At 40.8% G+C, this 17,834-nt stretch overlaps 1 protein-coding gene across 1 annotated transcript in view; it reads left to right on the top strand.

The window, feature by feature from the left end:
* LOC150095892 (uncharacterized) overlaps positions 1–17,834 on the top strand; it is a 31,354-nt gene that overhangs the window by 10,009 nt on the left and 3,511 nt on the right. The window contains exons 2-3 of the mRNA XM_090409407.1: positions 8,068–9,419; positions 9,714–9,959. Coding sequence (XP_090265533.1) covers positions 8,068–9,419; positions 9,714–9,959 — 1,598 coding nt within the window. The remainder of the gene's footprint in view (positions 1–8,067; positions 9,420–9,713; positions 9,960–17,834) is intronic.

Below are 17,834 nucleotides of genomic sequence, written 5' to 3'. Positions count from 1 at the left end.
ATTTTAATTTAAATCTTTTTTGTTTCTATAGGAAATTTATAAAAGTAAATCTGTTGATATTCATATATTATACAATATTGTTTCCATGGCAACGCCTGTTTTCGATTTTAATGAACAATGATTAGAACTTGGATTGTTGATTTCATTCTTGAAATAAATCAGCATGGTTTCCATGGTAACCCCTTTATCGTTTAACAAGCAATGATCACAACTCGTATTGTTAATTTCATTCTTGAAACAAATCAACATTATTAGATTCTACCAAACGTTGCAATGACAACAATTATAGTTGAAACACATTTCCTGGCTTGTTCATTTTTGTAATAATTTTGATTTGTTTTTCCTTTTTAACTTGCTGATGTCCAGGAAAATATTTCTGTAGGGTTTTTTGACATAAAACCGACTTAGTCCGCAGATTGAAATATGGGTTTTATATTGGAAAATCTTTACATCCTAAAACATAACAGAAAATTGGGAGATTTGAATTATGATGAACCGGAAGGTAACATTATGATTATAACAGCTTAGATAATATCACAAAGGGAGAAAAAAATGTGACACTGAGTAGGCACACCCACTCACCCCAAAACTGAAACAAATTTTGGGATGGGGATAGGACCAGAAGGAGATAAAAACGTATATGAAAAGTCGTGATAGTTCGTCGCTATAGTAACGGGAAATCGTGTATGATTCGAAAGATAAGTAACGGAACTCAACACCCCCGACGAGTCATTAGACCCTTTGAGCCCACGTATGACTGCAACAGGAAAGCAGAAAATTGTAACGGAAAAATTCACACACGCATGCCGCTGGAAAAGAATGAGCATTACTGACGAAATACTTCCGCTTCATCCTCGTATGATGAAGTCACACGCACGAAATTAGTATTTAAAATAGGCGGTGACAGAAGCGAGCATATTTGGCGTCTCGGATTGCGCGAGCGCAGTCATCTTCCTGGGTGGATCCAGGTTGAAAAATTAAAGCAGTGTGAAGTCTCACGCGTGTGTTGCAAATTATATGTGAGGCTATAGTCGTCTTATTTCGTGACTCCAGTCATCAGTCGACATATTCATTCTTTTAACTGCGTCATTAAAGTGGATAGCATCCATTGGTCGTCATGGAAACAGTAACAATTGTTGTTTTCAGCCTCGCGAAAAAGTGTTTTCGAGTATTATAAACAATGGTTATGAAATAACAAAGAAATGGTAGTCATGGAAACGGCTGAAATTGTTACTTTCACTGTGGAGAAAAGTATCATTGTTAAAGAACGTTTTCAACAATGGTCTCATGCAACTATGAAGTATCAAATTAAAAAAAAAAAAAAATAGTAGTTATGGAAACAGTTATGATTGTTGCTCCGTAGCTAGCAATTTCTAAATAATGGCTATGCATCCAATGGGGAAATCCAACAGAACCATTTAACGCAATAAAAAGTAAATAAATATATTGTATATATACCGCCAGATGGCATCGTGTGTGGGAAAAAAATCTACAGTAGCGAATCATCTTATCATGGTAAATAGCATATAATATCTCATAAATCTTTTCATTTGGGCAAAGTATGCTTCATTATTCCTGAAGAGGGCAGCAGTGCAGGCCTAGAAATCGTGAAGGAAGACAATGCTTGTATGTTTCACCTATTAATGTCAGTAATTACCGAAGACATTCGCTGGAATGCGAAGCCATCAGTTCCAGCTGCCTCTTCAGTGCACCTGTTGTTCCGGTGATCTCAAAAAGAAAGGGAGTTTGGCCAATTTGTTCCAAGTGCGGCATAAAAAAAAATAAAATAAAATAAAACAGTTATTTGGAACACCGTTAGGTAGCGCGTGCTAGAGATATGGCCAAGAGTAGGTTAATTCTGTCCGTCTGGAGCTCTTCTCAATCTAAATTCTTAATCGCAAATCGGTAGCCACGTGATGTTTCTGTAGTCTTCTGCCAAGGAATTAAGGGGAAAAAAATTGAGATGAGTTTTATAAAGTCGCTGCAAATAAAAAACTAAAGTCATAGGAAATCGTAGAATCTATTTTCTTAAGAATTTTATTTTTTGTTTTGTAAAAAGGGCTGACACCTTTTTTCTTTTTTTATCCATTCAGGTTTAATGGACTGAAGTTGGCAATTTTCCCCGTATCATAGCATTGTAGTCGAAGGGTGGGGGCAAAGAATGCGACCCATTTTAAAGAGAACAACGAGAGAGACTCAAACAGGTGTGTGTTTTTATTTCTTCACAGCTCATGAAATAACTAAAAATCTCAAGAAGGATCGAAATGGGTCAAGGATGATCTCTTTTTTCTGTCGGTTGAGGCCCATCAAATATTTCCAGGCTTAAAATTGTTGCGTTCAAACGTCACGCAGATTACGCCTCCCCTTAAAAATAGGATGTCGACACGCTATGCTTGCACCCCAAACCATCTTTTCACTATAAGATTTCTTTAAATATTCCTTTTGCACTTTTAATAATCCTTTGATTCATTTTGTTTTTAATCCTTTTAATTAACTTCGGATCTTTTAATCCGATTTGAAAAAGCTCAAACACATTAATTTTTTTTTTTTTTTTTTTTTTACTGAAGGAGTGAAATCTCCCCTATACCCCCCCCCCCCCGTAGTTGAAATGTTGAAATATATATATTTAATTTTTCCCTTTTTCCTAACATGGTTTCGTCATTTTTACGCCATGTTTGGTAATGAGTGAGGCGTGACCTGACGGAATAACTGCGTAGAAAAGTGCGTTCTTAAGATGGATGAGGTCAGTGAACACACAAATCTTCGTCCGTCAAACAGCACACCTGCCAACACGTCTCGCTCTTTCGAAGAACACGAAGAGGGGAAAAAAAAAAAAAAAAAAATGCAGAACGACTACATCTTTCTTACCTCCCCCCCCCCTCTAAAATTAGAATGAGACAAATCTATCAGCTCCTGTCCCGACGCACGTGTACATGCTATGCATAGTGTTATTCCAGTGTTAGGATAAGTCGGTCAATTGTCGTAAAGAACTGTTGTTTTCTTGTCTCTTCCATATTCATGTGTGGAAAGTGCTGTTGGCATAATTCATTGCTTGCTTATAAACAACGAAGAATGGGTTGTCAAACATCTTGGCTATAAGATGTCTTAAGTGTTCACTTGTATCCTGTAAGTAACCCCCTCTCACTAGTATTGTTTCCATCTTTAAACATACAGCTTCCGTGAGAATAGCTCTTAACGTACATAAAGGTACCGTAAACCCACGCGTGCATTGCAAGTTCACACATTTGACAATGTCCTTTTTATTCATTCCTCGTATTTTTACATCACTGGTAGGCTTTATATTTCATCTCGGAAAGGGTGCGACTTACTTGAAGCATCTGCAAATAGGTCTACCACTGCTTGCCCGCAATGACACCTCCCTTTGAGTCTACAGATTTATTTCCACTGTCTTTCGATGCGAATACATCTGTCAGACTAGCGAAAGAGGGTAAATATTTCGCACAGCGGGCACTTGTAAAAACGTGCACAGCATGGCGACACTCTTCACACCTTGCCATTGTTACATGTTGGCCGTAGAAGGACATTTTCGCATACTAACAACGTCTCTCTTCTCACTAGAGTGTCAGTACATTAAAGTGCAACTCATTTTTCGATATAATCGCTTATGGTAGCGTTGGTTTTATGTGTTTAGCACAACCGAAGAATCGATGAACCACGAACTCCGTTCTTGGCGGAAAACTCATTGAAGATGAGTTTTTCTGTCGAAAAAATATTGCATTTTTGTTGTAATAGTTCCTTAAAATTTCCCCTAGTATTATTAGTGACACCTTTTTTTTTACTTCGGAAGCTGTTTGAGATAGGCAGTGAAAAGCAGATGACCCAGACTTACCACTATGAGCTAACATAAAGAAGAATCTTAAAATGGGCAACCTCTATTGTCCCACAGGTGTAACAACACATTAGACCTGCCTTTCACAAGTTTCATGACCAGCTTCTCAAATGAACTCCACCAAAAAAAAAAAATAATAAATAAAAGAAATGGAGATAAAAGACCGCATAACATTTGAAAAGGGACATGCAATAAACACGTATTTGTGAGAAACCCTGACACCATTTATGTTATTAAGGTGGCTACACATCAGGTGTAACTCAAGATGACCACGTCATTGGCCATCGGAAGTCACGTCAGTCATATTTCCGGTTTTAAAAAGAAGTGGCAGCCAAGATTTTGGCCGATTCATGTAATATCAATTTCATATTAGCAACCCCCGATTCAAACGCAGACTTCGTCCTTCGGTGGATTGATTCGCACTCTAGTTGAATCCCTCAAGGTCCTCCGATAACAGAAGGAAAAATAAATAAATAAACCTTGTAATTAATCATGATGTCAGAATCCCAACTGGGTCAATGTCAGCTGCTTTGATTTAGGCTTAACTCATAAGAAGTTAAAACCCCATCGTTGGCAAACTGTACGTTTATTTTAACTTAATAACTTTGTTATTTTATAGAGTATAGGAATATTTTTTATTTTATTTTAGTTTTATCACAAAGACTTCACTTCCTCTATATGAACTACAATCTAAGCATACACTCAACCTGATTTGATATCAAATTTAAATGCTGGATACTCCACTAGAGGGCAGTGTAGTAACAGCAGTATGTCTACGAGTTACTCATAGGTGGAGGAAGACATACGAAGTAGTTCAATGTGTCACCATTATGTATGTTCCTTCTACAACGTACAGACAGCGACAAAAGGGTAACTGACTTATTTCCTGGGGTGTGTCTTTTCAACTCGAACATACCAAGACAACAGGTTACTCCTTTCCTTTATCACGACTCAAATTAACACCCGCATACACCAATCTTAACTGAGTAAACCACCCTTTGGTGTCAATAACATTGATTTTTTACCCTCAGCGCTGATACCAAAAGTTTTACAAAAATTAAAGATGGTTATTTGTATAATTTGACTTAGATTCATAATAATCTCCTCCCTTTGATTGTTTTTAGCTTAATTCTAATAGGTACTAACTTATACCACCTTTAGTAACTGGGTTTTAGTAAATCCCGTATTTGTTCAACCGTGGCGGGATCCATTTGGTACGAGGAAATGAAGTTATCCTTATGAAAATAGATAATCACAGATTGGTACAAAGTGTTGAAAGTTATTAACAGCTCTTATCAAAAGGATGTGGTTTACTTTCTAGGGATACGTGTAATCAACAGGAAGACTACTCAAAATTTTTTTTTGGAGGAGAAGGAATAGTTGTATCGGAATCTGGGATAGTTCTAGAACCATCCAAGAGTAGAAAATGGGACAGAATATTCACCTACAAAATACCACTTATTTATTAATAGCTAATGTCTGCATTGACGAGGTTCTTTTTCACATCGGTGTTGAAATTGTGGCTGATATTGAGCCACTAAACAACATACAGTAGCTGTTGCATTATGAGCTCAATTTATCTTGTCAGTATACTTTGTGCGAGTGTATAAAATGCAAACGATTAAACCTCAAACTCAACAATGCAGTCGCATGTTCTGTTACCGAGTAACATGCAACCAATTAAATTTTCAATCTCAACAATGAATTAGTTTAATCTTTTCATTGACAATTTAATAGCGTTCAGATCAACAATAAAGAAAAAAACATAACAAAATTAAAAAATAAAGAAATAGACCCGCGCGTGACGACTTATGAGAATACGTTACCGTAATAGTTAACGAATAAGAACAATAAAGATAAAATAATAATTAAAATGAACTTAATTATTTCTTATAGGATTAAAAGTTTTTTTCTCAGCGTACTAAAAAGGAACGGGATTTCCTTGTCACACACACCGAGCAACGACAAGGGGGCATAAAAGCCAACTGCGTGACCCGACAATCAATTTCACCTTTCCTTGACACACATTTCTTAGTGGCAGATGTGCTACTTAGTTCACACCATTGCGATCATGACACCTGACAAAGAAGTTCGTGTGAAAAATTGTTTAAACGGATTCTTAAGTTGTTGTGAGATGTCCGAGACAAACAATGCATCTCCACTCCTCTAACCAAAGGTGAAATGGGAATCCCAAATCGCAAGGAAGCAGTCTTTTTTTTATGCATAAAAAGATTCACCTGTGCTACCAATTTCAAACTTGTTGTAAAAAAATAATTGGAAAACACTGAGAAGGAAACGCAGTTGTTTATTTAGATTATTTTATATTTAATACAGATCACGTAGAATTATAGACCAGTAGAATACAAAAAAGGTCTGCACTTTAGCTTATCAACAATAAATAAAATTCCAACTGTAAATTTCTCAGAGGGTTAATCTCTGCACTGAGTAGACGATAATTCTGGAAAAAAATGTAAATTTCAATCGTAAATTTCTCATTTGTTTAACATCTGCATCTGAGCAGACGATAGGTCTGCAAAAACGCCAGTTTCAACTGTCAATTTCTCATTATATTAACCTTAACTTTGAGCAGACGATGTGTGCAAAATTTTCAGTGTAAATTTCCTATTAGATTAAACTCTGCACTAAGCAGACGATAAGTCTGCAAATAAATGTAAGTTTCAATCAAAAGTTTCTTATTTGTTTAACATCTGCATCTGAGCAGACGATAGATTGAAACGCCAGTTTCAATTGTAAATTTCTCTTTAGATTAACCTCAGCTTTGAGCAGACGATGTGTGCAAAATTTTCAATGTAAATTTCTTATTAGATTAAACATGACATTGAGCAGACGATGTGTCTACAAAAATGTAAGCTTCAATTATAAATTTCTTATCTGTTTAACAGTTTGCATTGAACAGACGATAAGTCATTTTCACTTCGTTACAATTGATTGTTAGATCACCTGATAAATTCACGAGGTATTATTGGCGCGCGCACCTTTGAGAAGAAAATCATTGTTATAAAAAAATATTATAATAGCTACAATATAACTTAATAATAGTAATTCATTTTCTAATTTGGAATTCAACAGCAGAGATATAATTGAAAATTAGGTTTCGGGGGGGGGGGGGGTAATGGCAATGGTTATGATTGTTATGATGATGATATTCATAGTACAGTGAAAAAGGTATAGCTTAAGAATTGACCTGCATTTGGACGAAGTGTAACTGGTTGTGCAGGTTCAACAACTCTTGCAAACAAACCCGCATCATCTTCCTCTGTTTCGACGACCTTCTAATGTTAGTTTATTTTTTTTCTCTTTTCATTCTTTTGAAGTTAGCTCGTTCTTTTAACCTCGCAGCATAGTTTGAATTGCAGATCACCTGTCAGTGTGTGTGTGTTCTGAAAGAAAGTTGCAGTGATGAAGTAGCCGTCCTCGACCTTCTATTGCCGCTAATGGTACGGCAGAAATAGAAGGCAAACAACGACAGTCCATAGAAGAAAAACCGGGACAAGGAGTGCCTTGAGAGCATCAATAGGGGGATGAATTTGCCTCTTGGTTACTTGATTATGTACTTAACACTACGGTGGGTGGTAAACGCGCGTGCAAGCACAAATGACTGCAAAAATGTCGATCAGCGAAATATTTTTGTTAAATCCTCGAGAGGTTGATGAATTTCTGTTCAGAAAATAAACACTTTTTTTTCCCCTTTCCCAACCCCCTCGATATGCCGGTATGGGTGATCTCAATAATTATTTTTATCACCTGACCACGTTTGATTAGTAGTGCGTTTCCCAAAGTTGTGTTTTTTTTTTTCTCGTATGGATAGAATGAAAGTGTTAGTTATAATACCCGAGTGGTCTGTTAGCAGTTGGTGTGGACCGCTGAGTTACACGAGGAAAAAGAAATGGGTGAAAATGAGAACGCTGTTTTGAGGGAAAAAAATGACGGATTTGGTTCACGGAGTTCCATATTTAGAGGTCAGGAGTATGGGGAAAGTCATCTGGGGTAATTCTCAAGTTTTTCGCCCTTTGTTATAGGCGAAAGGATTTCGGATTTAAAAAAAAAAAAAAAAAGCAGTCACGTGATTTGAATGCACTAAACCATGCAGTTTAAGTTCACCAGGGTTCAGATTTGATTTTTTTGGGGACCACTATCGAAGGTAAATTAGTTTTTGAAATGACTCTGCAAACACTTATTTACACTTTTTTTTGCAGGTACAAAAGACTTACTTGGTCGTGTGTGTTCTTCTGCTGGTAGTGGGACAGCTGAGGTTCGCGCACTCTCAGAAGACAGAAGCCGTAAAAGACAAGACCACATCGCCAGCCAAACAAGGGCCTTCCTCCAGTGCCTCCAAAGTCGAATACTCATTAAGTTCTCTGAACGGTGCCTCAACAGAACACAAACCATCACGTGCATCATCGGATGACACGAGATATTCAGCAGACTCTTCTTATGCCGACAGGAGATCCGATGCGTACCATTATCCGTACAGAATGGCACCCACACTCCCTCCTGTCGGATCGAACTACGGAAAGGTCGATTATCATGTACAGTCGCATCCTTACTCGTCCGAAAAGGTGTCCGGAGATGGATCGTCGCCAAGAGGTTACCATTCTTACGACGAATCTCATAAAGACAGTTTCTCAAGGGAGGATTCCTACGACCCATTCATTTCCAACTTCTACGCTGACAGAATAAGTCCCAAGAGTTATCCGAGCCATCGCAAAAAGTCGGAGAGTAGCGAGGAATCGGCCGAAGATCCCTTTGAGGATTTCAGTGATCTTCCCGGATCGGTAGACGACATCCTAAAGGAGAATCTGTCCACCCTTAGGAAGCTCACCCAAAGAGATCACTCCAAAGAATTATTTAACGAGTCCGAAGACCCTTACGTCAAGTCACGTCCAACCAAGAAACACCAATACAGGAGAAAACACGAAAAACCGGAGTACCCGGAACACATCCTGGAAAGGAAGAACAGCCGATACAATCCTGTTTCTTACACCGGTTATCGCCCCGTTAGTCGGTCGTATCAACCTCACTATCGTTCCACGGGAGGTTTTTACGTTAGCAACTTTGACTCGCCCAGTTTTCCAGCACCCCCTCCACCCCCACCTCCTCCACCACCCCCAGCCGTGTCCACGACCCGTAAGGAGCCAGCCAAAGTCAAATCCTCTCCTCTGGATGGCGAACTTCGTAAACGTCTTTTGGACTACGCTGGAGCCACCGATTATTTCACTTCCGAATCTCTAGACAGCGTTCCTTATCGTAAAGGTCAATACACGGCAAGTTTATACAGATCTTCAGAAGATCCTTATGACACCTACTATCCAATAAGAAGTTACAGATCCAAACGACACGTTTTGAGATATCAAAGATCCATTGCCGAATCCGGAATCAAAAAAGTAGTTTTGGAGAACGTTACTGACTTCAATTCGACACTGAACACGAGTGAGGTTCTTACGAAGGATTCGGAGATCAACACTAGCGATCGTTTGAACTGGAATACTCCGAAGTGTGTGGATGATGCTACGTTGCCCTTCTGTACCAAGGATAGCCGATATCCAACGTAAGTTTCATGTTTTATTTTTAAGTCCCATTTTTGTTACTGTATAACAATGTTATTTAAACCGTGCGCATGCGCGGCTAATTAAACAATCACCAGCAATTGTTAGACTGAAGGTAACGTGATGGATCTTCTCTCATTACCGCTCATCCAGTCAATTGCAAACCATATTTTGAAGCTGTCTTTAAATATTTTTCAACCATTGGTACATTTACACCCACAATTCTTAGCGATAATTATAAACAAAATTTACATTCCCTAATCTTCTAAAAGTAACTTCAACGATCATTTTTCTAGCAAACATATTTTAGAAGCGATCGCGTCCCAGAGCGACTTCGTCCTCCAGTTCATCGAGGATTACGAAAAGGAAGAAAACTCCAAAGACGAAGAGGAAGACACTTCTCAAGAGAATGGCAATGACAGCGTTTGTCAAAGCAGCATAAGCGAAATCACTCCGCTAAGAGCACGAAATTCCAAAGGGGTCTGGAGAATAGTAGTGAATGTCAACCACTTCCAACAGAACCTCTTCATGGAGGTTTGTCGGTAAGTAAGACTTTTAATTCTTCTCTGCAGATAAAAAGATTTAAAATCTTTATTAGCGTGAATGAAGCAGGACATAAATGGCGTAGAGGGTGAAGCTTGACGCTTTTTATATTTCCTGTTATCTGTTTCGGGTGGGGGAGATTTGTGAGCTGTTTTAGCTCGCCCTAAGTGGGCAGAAGTGGTTATTGGTCGTTGAGTGTTAGGATGGCTTTCGGTCTTTTGTGTTTCCAGTGGTCATTACCATCATAGTTTCCGGCTTGCTGTATTAATTGGTTTGGATGCGTAGATGTCTCCATAAATAATTTTTCTGCTAGGGAGCGTAGTAGTGGAGAGATGTAGGGGATATTTATGTCCCGGTGGATCTGGGCTTTCCTGATGAACCACGGGGCGTCCAGTATCATTCGCAGACACTTGTTCTGTAGTCTTTGTAGCTTGAGGATGTTTGTCTTTGGAGTTATGGCTCCAGGCTGGGGAGGCGTATATAATTGTGGGACGGATCACTGTCTTGTACAGTAGAATTTTGTTTCTTGAGCTTAGTTTGCTGTGTCTGTTGATCAAGGGGTATAGCTGGGTGATAACTTATGAAGCTTCGGTGCATGTGCTCTTGATGTGGCTGTTGAAACATAATCGTTTATCGAGAATTATTCCGAGGTATTTTGCTTCAGTTTTCCAGGAAATTTTAAAGTTGAACAGAGTGATGTCTCCTTTGGGGGATGCTCGTCTTCTTGTGAAGAGTATCGTTGTGCTTTTCTTGGGAGTTTAATTGTAGTCGCCAGTCTGTAAACCATTTTTCTAGATTCAGGATGGTGTCTTGTAGTTTTTTAGTTACGAGATGTGGTTGGCGGGATCTGGCTAGAATAGCCGTGTCATCTGCATAAAGGGCGATGGTGGATGTTGAACAGGATCGGGGCTAGCAGTGATCCTTGAGGAACTCCAGCGAGCATTTCCTGTTGGGTTGAGACTGTTTCATTGATTTTGGCTTGCATCCTCCTGTTTGAGAGGTATGATTTGATCAGGTGTATCATGTTTAGTGGAAGGTTTGCGATGATAAGTTTGTAGAGGAGGCCTTGGTGCCAGATCTTATCGTAGGCCTTTGAGATGTTTAGGAAGACGGCTCCAATTAAATCATGTGGTGATGTATTCTACCAGTCTGTGGATCTGTTGGGTGGTGCTGTGATTTTGACGGAAGCCAAATTGTTCTTGTGGAATGATATTTAGTTGGTTGATATGATTTTCTCTGCTATTTTCCCTAAGTTGGACAGCAGGCTGATGGGATGGTAATTATCAGGTAGGTGTGAGTCTTTGCCTGGTTTGTGAATTGGGATGATGTCAGCTATTTTCCATGACTGGGAGAAGTGCTTCCATTTGAGGATGGAGTTTATGATGTTTGCCAGATGTGCTATGGCTTTGCGTGGTAGTGCCTTGATGACTTTGTTTCTGATGCCGTCGGGACCTGGGGCTTTTTTGATCTTGAGATGGTTGATGATATCGATTATTTCGGTAGGTGAGGTAGGCATTATAGGGCTTGGATTGTCATCGGGACGATTTACTGTGAACCTGACTTTACGATGGATCTTGTATACATGACTGATGTTTAGGTTCTCATATGCAGGACTGCATTGTTTCTCTCGGTTTCTTGCTATGGCTTTGGTTTTGTCAGCATCTGTGTATGCAGGGTGCTGTTCTGCATGGAGAGTGGGGAGGGATTTGCTCTTGTTCCTGAGGTTGTTTAGGAATTTCCATATGGAATGATCTGCTGTGGAGATGGAGGTGAGCTTGTTGTCCCATTGTTGATTCCTGTGGTTCTGGAGAGCTTCTCGGGCAGATTCGGTTAATCTGTTGAGGGCTGTTTTGTCCTGGGGAGCACGTGCGTTGTGGTATCTTTTTCTTTGTCTTTTTTTTCCCTTTATTAAGTCCATAATTTCTTCTTGGAGACGGTTTTCTTTGTGGGTAATAGTTTGTGGATACTGTAGCTGTTATTTGGCTTTATTGATTTGATTGGTGAGGTTCTTTATTGCCGTGTCTATTTCTTCCTTGGCTTTTATATGGGGAACTGGACCAGTGTGTTCTGGTAGCACTTTCCTAAGTTTCTCCCAGACAATGGAGGTTTGGTGGGGAGGTGACTGGTCTTTGTTCCCTATGTGAAGTAGGATTGGATTGTGGTCTGATGATAATTCGTTCAGTGCTTGAATGCTGTACTGGTATTTGATGTTGTGTAGGATGGCGATGTCGGCTGTGCCAGTTGGGCTGTGGTGGGTTGGTTCGGTGGGTCCTGTTATGACAGCGTTGTTTAATCCTGTGTAGCTGAAGAGGATACGGTCATTTTTATTTGTGGTTCTGCTGTTCCAGGAGGGATGTTTGGAGTTTAAGTCCCCGATGATGGATTCATTTATGCCCAGTACAGCATTCAAGTCAGAAAATAGCAGGGTCTTAGCGGGGGAGTTGTAGGCGGCGTAGATTTTAAGTCTTCCAGTTGAGTTTGTGTGGACTTCGACACCGGTGAGTTCTAGGTTGGGGTGGGGGGGGGTGAGTATTCCATTGTGCCTGATTGCAGTTCTTCCTGATAAACATGGCTGTACCACCACCTCTGTACTCCATTCGGTCATTTCTATACAGTGTGTATCCTCTCAGTTTTGGATTGTCTGCAGATCTTAGATGAGTTTCATTAATTAGGATGATGTCAGGGTTGTATCTGTGAGGGAATTCTTGAAGCTCCAGTGTCTTGTTTTTTAGGCCATTGGCGTTCCAAGCGGCGATCTGTAGTGAGTCTGGAAGTAATCTAGTTTTGTTTATTAACAAGCATTGATAAGATGGTTTGAGTTTCTTTTAGAAATCTTTTTGTGTAGTTTGGTGAAGGGTTTGACTTACTGAAGTCTTGAAGCATGTTGGCCAATGGGACTGTGATGACTGTTGTCATGTTTCGAAGAATTTGGTCCTGCTGGAAATCTTTAGATGGGCGGGCTACTTCGGTGTATGTCCTACTTCTACGGTGGCTTTCCAGACTGTTGGTATTTTCCACTTGTGAGAGCTGGTATTTTGTTGTCTTTTGTTGGGTGTCAGGCGACTGGGGAGCCGTCGACTCTGGTACCTGTCGGCAGGGTTGAGAGATCTGTTTCCTTTTATTGTCTGTTTTATTCTTAGGGTAGTGACTGCAGCCTCTGTAGTTTGCCGGGTGCCCCCCCCCCCCAGTTTGCGCATTTGGCTGGTAAGGTCCTGGGTTTCGAACAGGTTGCTGTGGGGTGGTTTTGCCTACATTTGAGGCATTTGTAGTCTGCTCTGCAGAATTTCTGTGCGTGTCCGTACTTCTGACATCTGTGGCACTGGTCCGACGAGGCTCTTTTCCTTAGTGGTTCAGTTGTGATTTTCAGACTACAGATTGTTGTTATGTTGTATATGTTCTTATGTGTGTTAAGTATCTCTACGAGTACTAGGGACATAGGACTCTTGTCGGCCCGTGACAGGAGGGAGATCGTGGAGGCGGAGGTCTTCAGTTATTTCATCTGTGCAGATGTTTTCTGTTACTCCCTTGAGTACAACTTTTAGGTTTTTCTCCGACTTCAGTGAGCAAGTATGATATTTAATATCTAACTCATCCATGGTTTTTGTGAGGTGTCTGTAGTCGCCTACTGTGGCGGGCTGGATTTTTAACTCCATCGTCTACTAGGGCATAGTCTACGTTTACGTTTTTTGCCCATGAATAGGCAATTTGGTGGTTTTGCATAATAGGCCTGAGGGCCGTCCATCGTTCTTTTTCCCGTAGTACAATTGGAGGAACCTTTTCATTGTTGGGTGTGAGGAGGTCAGTGTTGGGGGGCATCTTCTTCTTCTTCCATCCCCTCGTTTACCTGATTCTCCGCTGTTTTTCGCTTCTTTCGAGCATGGATTTCTGTATCATCTTTTGGAGTGGGAGCAGAGATTATCAGGTTCATCTTCCCTTCTCCTGGCATTGAGTTGTCCCCTTCTGTGGAGTCATCTGTCGCTGAATATAGGTTTAGAAACCCTGGCCACTCTACCTCAAATTTCTTCAACAGTGTTTTGAGGAGGTCGAGCGCCAGCTTCTTATCCAGAGATTGGACAATGTCGTCGGGACTTAAACTGTTCATGTTTAAAAGTATTCAAATATGCTTACCTGAGAAATATTTATAATGGGGAAGAGAACGGGCAAGGGCCGGAAAATTGCAAAAAAATACAAAGTCTTACCTTGTATTCTGCTATCAAAGAAGATTCACAAAATCTAAAACTCACTAATCACCACTGAAATCAGAAACATTCTTCGCAACAACAACCATCATGCCGGTATTCATCTTCTGGAAAAGTGTCAATCAATCAGGTAATCATCCAATACGCGCTAAACCTTCACGAGTCTAGCGTGAATGAAGCCTTTATCCTTATAGTCCTTATAAGGACTGGCTTAAATGGGCGGAGCAAAGATGCTTTTCATCTTCCCCGTTATCTGTAGAGGACAGTGTAGGGATTGAGCAACATAAAGCTCTGATCATGGCAGATGGTAACAGCAATAGCCAAGCCTCAGTTAGAACTTCATTGGCTACAGCATTGCCATCTATTACCCTCCAAGGGTTTTTTTGGAGGGTAATAGATGGCAATGTTTTTGTTACTGGCTTCACCCAGCAAGCCAGTAACAACAACGTTACTGGCATAAAAAGCATTTTATGCTTCTTATTTTCCCCTTTATCTGTGTGGAGAAGCTTGATGGGGGAGGTTGTGAGACTTATGCTCGCACTTTGTGAACTATGGAGTTAGCTCTGTTCTGCTGAAAGCAGGATTGCCTTGGGTCTTTTGTGTTTTTGATAGTCATGTTCACTATAACTGGAAGCTTGTCTGATTAGTGGATTGGGATGAGAATGTGCCTTGCTGAAGAACTTTTCCGCATGGTCATGAAGGAGAGAACGGATGTCAGGGGTTCCGGTTTCTCTGTGGATCTGCGTGTTTCTGACGAACCATGGGGCGTCTAAGATCATCCACAGGCATTTGTTTTGTATCCTCTGTAGTTTCTGGATGTTAGATTTGGATGTGTGACTCCATGCCGGGGATGCATATGTGATTACTGGTCGAATTACCATCTTATATAATAACAGCTTGTTGCGTTTATCCAATTTGCTGTTGCGATTGATCAGGGGATAGAGTTGGGCTATGGTTCTGGATGTCTTTGTGCCTATGAGCTTGATATGACTGTTGAAATTTAGCTTTTTGTCTAGCTGTACTCCAAGGTATTTGGCTTCTGTCTGCCATGGTATCTTTTTTCCGAGAAGTTCAATATCATCTTGGATGGAGGCTTTGCGTCTGGTGAACAGTATAGCTGAGCTTTTGACGGGGTTTACTTGTATCCTCCAGTCGGAGAACCATTTCTCTAGCTTTGTGATAGTATCCTGGAGACGACTGATCGCCAGGTGTGGGCGGAGAGATCTTGTCATTATGGCTGTGTCGTCAGCATATAGGGCTGTGATGGTAGTCCTCAGGTTCTGTGGAATGTCTGCCACGTAGATTGTGAAAAGTAAAGGAGCCAAAAGAGATCCCTGTGGTACTCCTGCCAGGATTTTGCGCCTAGTTGAGATGGTGCCATTTATTTTTATCTGCATGGATCTGTCAGTGAGGTATGATTTTATCAGATGGGTAAGGTTTGTTGGAATGTTGGCCTGAATGAGTTTATAGAGTAATCCGTGATGCCATACCTTATCAAAGGCCTTGGCAATATCCAGAAAAACTGCAGCTGTGTGAAGGTTCCAGTTGTATCCTTGAGTGATATGCTCCACTAGTCGGTGTATTTGTTGCACTGTGCTGTGCATACGGCGGAAGCCGAATTGTTCGTTTGGAATTATTCCTATTTGGTCTGATTTTTCTTGTAGTCTTGAAAGGATAATTTTTTCAGCAATCTTTCCCAGGTTGGAAAGCAGGCTTATTGGACGGTAGCTTTGCGGGAGTTGCGGATTGTTTCCTGGCTTTTTTATTGGTATGATGTCTGCTGTTTTCCATGCAGAGGGGAAGTGTTGTATCCTCAATATTGCATTGGTTATGTTAACCAGGTGCATAATAGCCTTTCTAGGAAGTAATTTGATGATTCTGTAGTAATTCCATCTGCCTCTGGAGCTTTTTTGTTGTTTAGATGTTTTATGATGTTGGTTATTTCAACTGGAGTAGTGGGGGTGATGCTGGCTGGTTTGTCTTCGGACTGACTTAAGGTACGCTTGACCTGCTGGTGGACTTTATATATGTGGGTGATGTTTATATTATCATATGACGGGCTGCATTGTTTTTTTAGGTTTTCTGCTATTGCTTCTGCTTTTTCTTTATCAGTGTGCGCCGTTCCATGAGCAGTTTGCATGGGCGGTAGGGGATTGTGTTTAGTGCGCAGAATCTTCAGAAATTTCCATATTGTGTGATCTTCTGGGTTGAGTGATGATAGTTTATTGTCCCAATCCTGGTTCCTCTGGATTTGAAGTGCTTTTCTGACTTGGTTGTTCAACTTGTTCAGAGTTTTCTTGTCCTGTGAGGCTCTTGTGTTGTGGTATCTTTTCCTGGCTTTGTTTTTTGTTCTGATGAGGTCCATTATGTTTTCTGGGAGCCGACCGGATGGGTGGTTGGTTGTGGTTTTGGTGACTGCTTCTAGTGCTTTTTTAATTTGGCTTGTTAAATTGCTTCATCTATTTCTTCTTTTTTGTGGATGATTGGTACAGGACCAATGTATTCTGGTAGGATTTTAGCTAGCCTATCCCACGATATGAAGCTGTGCTGGTGGACCAGTTGGTCTTGCGTGCCAAGTTTGATCAGGATTGGGTTGTGGTCGGATGATAGTTCACTGAGCGTCTCTAGTTTGTATTGATAACTGATGTTTCTAAGGATAGCTATGTCAAGTACATCTGATCTGCCATGAGGGCTGTAATGAGTGTGCTCAGTGGGTCCTGCTACCACAACTGAGTTAAGTGTTGAATAGTTGTGTAGTATGCGACCACTTCTGTTGTTGGTGGTGCTGAATCATGCTGTGTGTTTGGCGTTCAAGTCACCTACTATGATGGTGGGGTCTGTGGTGCCGAGGACTGCATCCAGGTCTGTTGTCAGTAGAGGATTGCTTGGTGAGTTGTAGGCAGCAAATATCTTGAGGCTTCCAGCATTGTTTGTGTGGACTTGTATTACTGTGGTTTCCAGGTTTGTAGTCTGTGGGTTGGATATGGCATTGTGGTGGAGGTATGGTTTGATGTAGATGGCAGTGCCTCCCCCTCTGGAGCTGAGTCTATCCGTTCGGTATATTGTGTATCCTCTCACTTTTGGGTTGTTGGCAGGTCTTAGGTGGGTCTCGTTGATCAGCATTATGTCCGGGTTGTGTCTTTGTGCGAATTCCTGTAGTTCTAATGTTTTGTTGGTGAGGCCATTGGCATTCCAGGCGGCAATTAGATGCGAGTTAGGTTTTACTTTTGTTTTATTCATAGTTGAGTGCTGTGAGTATGGAATGAGTTCCTTGCAGGAATCTCTTTGTGGAGGATGGAGTTGGGTTTGTTCTGCTGAATTCCTGCAGCATAGTGGCTAGCGAAGCAGTCAGCATTGCTGTAATGTTGGAGCCTATTTGATTGCTTTGTATTGTGTCCTTTAGGCGGGCTGCTTCTGCATAGGTCTTGGTGGAAGGTTGAGCCCTTTCCTGACTTTTATGGATTGGGTTTTGGTGGTTTGATGACTGTGCAGCAGAGATGCTTTGAGTGGTGGTCCAGATTGGGGGAGGTTGGACGGGTCTTGTAGTTCCGTGATTTCTGGGATGGTGGCTGCATCTTTTGTAGTTTGCTGGGTGGGGACCTCCACAGTTGGCACATTTGGCTGGTGTGGTTCTTGCTTTTGTGCATGTAATGGTTTGATGCTTCTCGCCACACT

The sequence above is a fragment of the Typopeltis vanoorti genome, chromosome 19, assembly GCF_054136105.1.
Source record: "Typopeltis vanoorti isolate ZY-2024b chromosome 19, IOZ_Tvanoo_1.0, whole genome shotgun sequence".
Lineage (NCBI taxonomy): Eukaryota > Metazoa > Arthropoda > Arachnida > Uropygi > Thelyphonidae > Typopeltis > Typopeltis vanoorti.
This window is presented reverse-complemented; position numbering and strand designations above follow the sequence as displayed.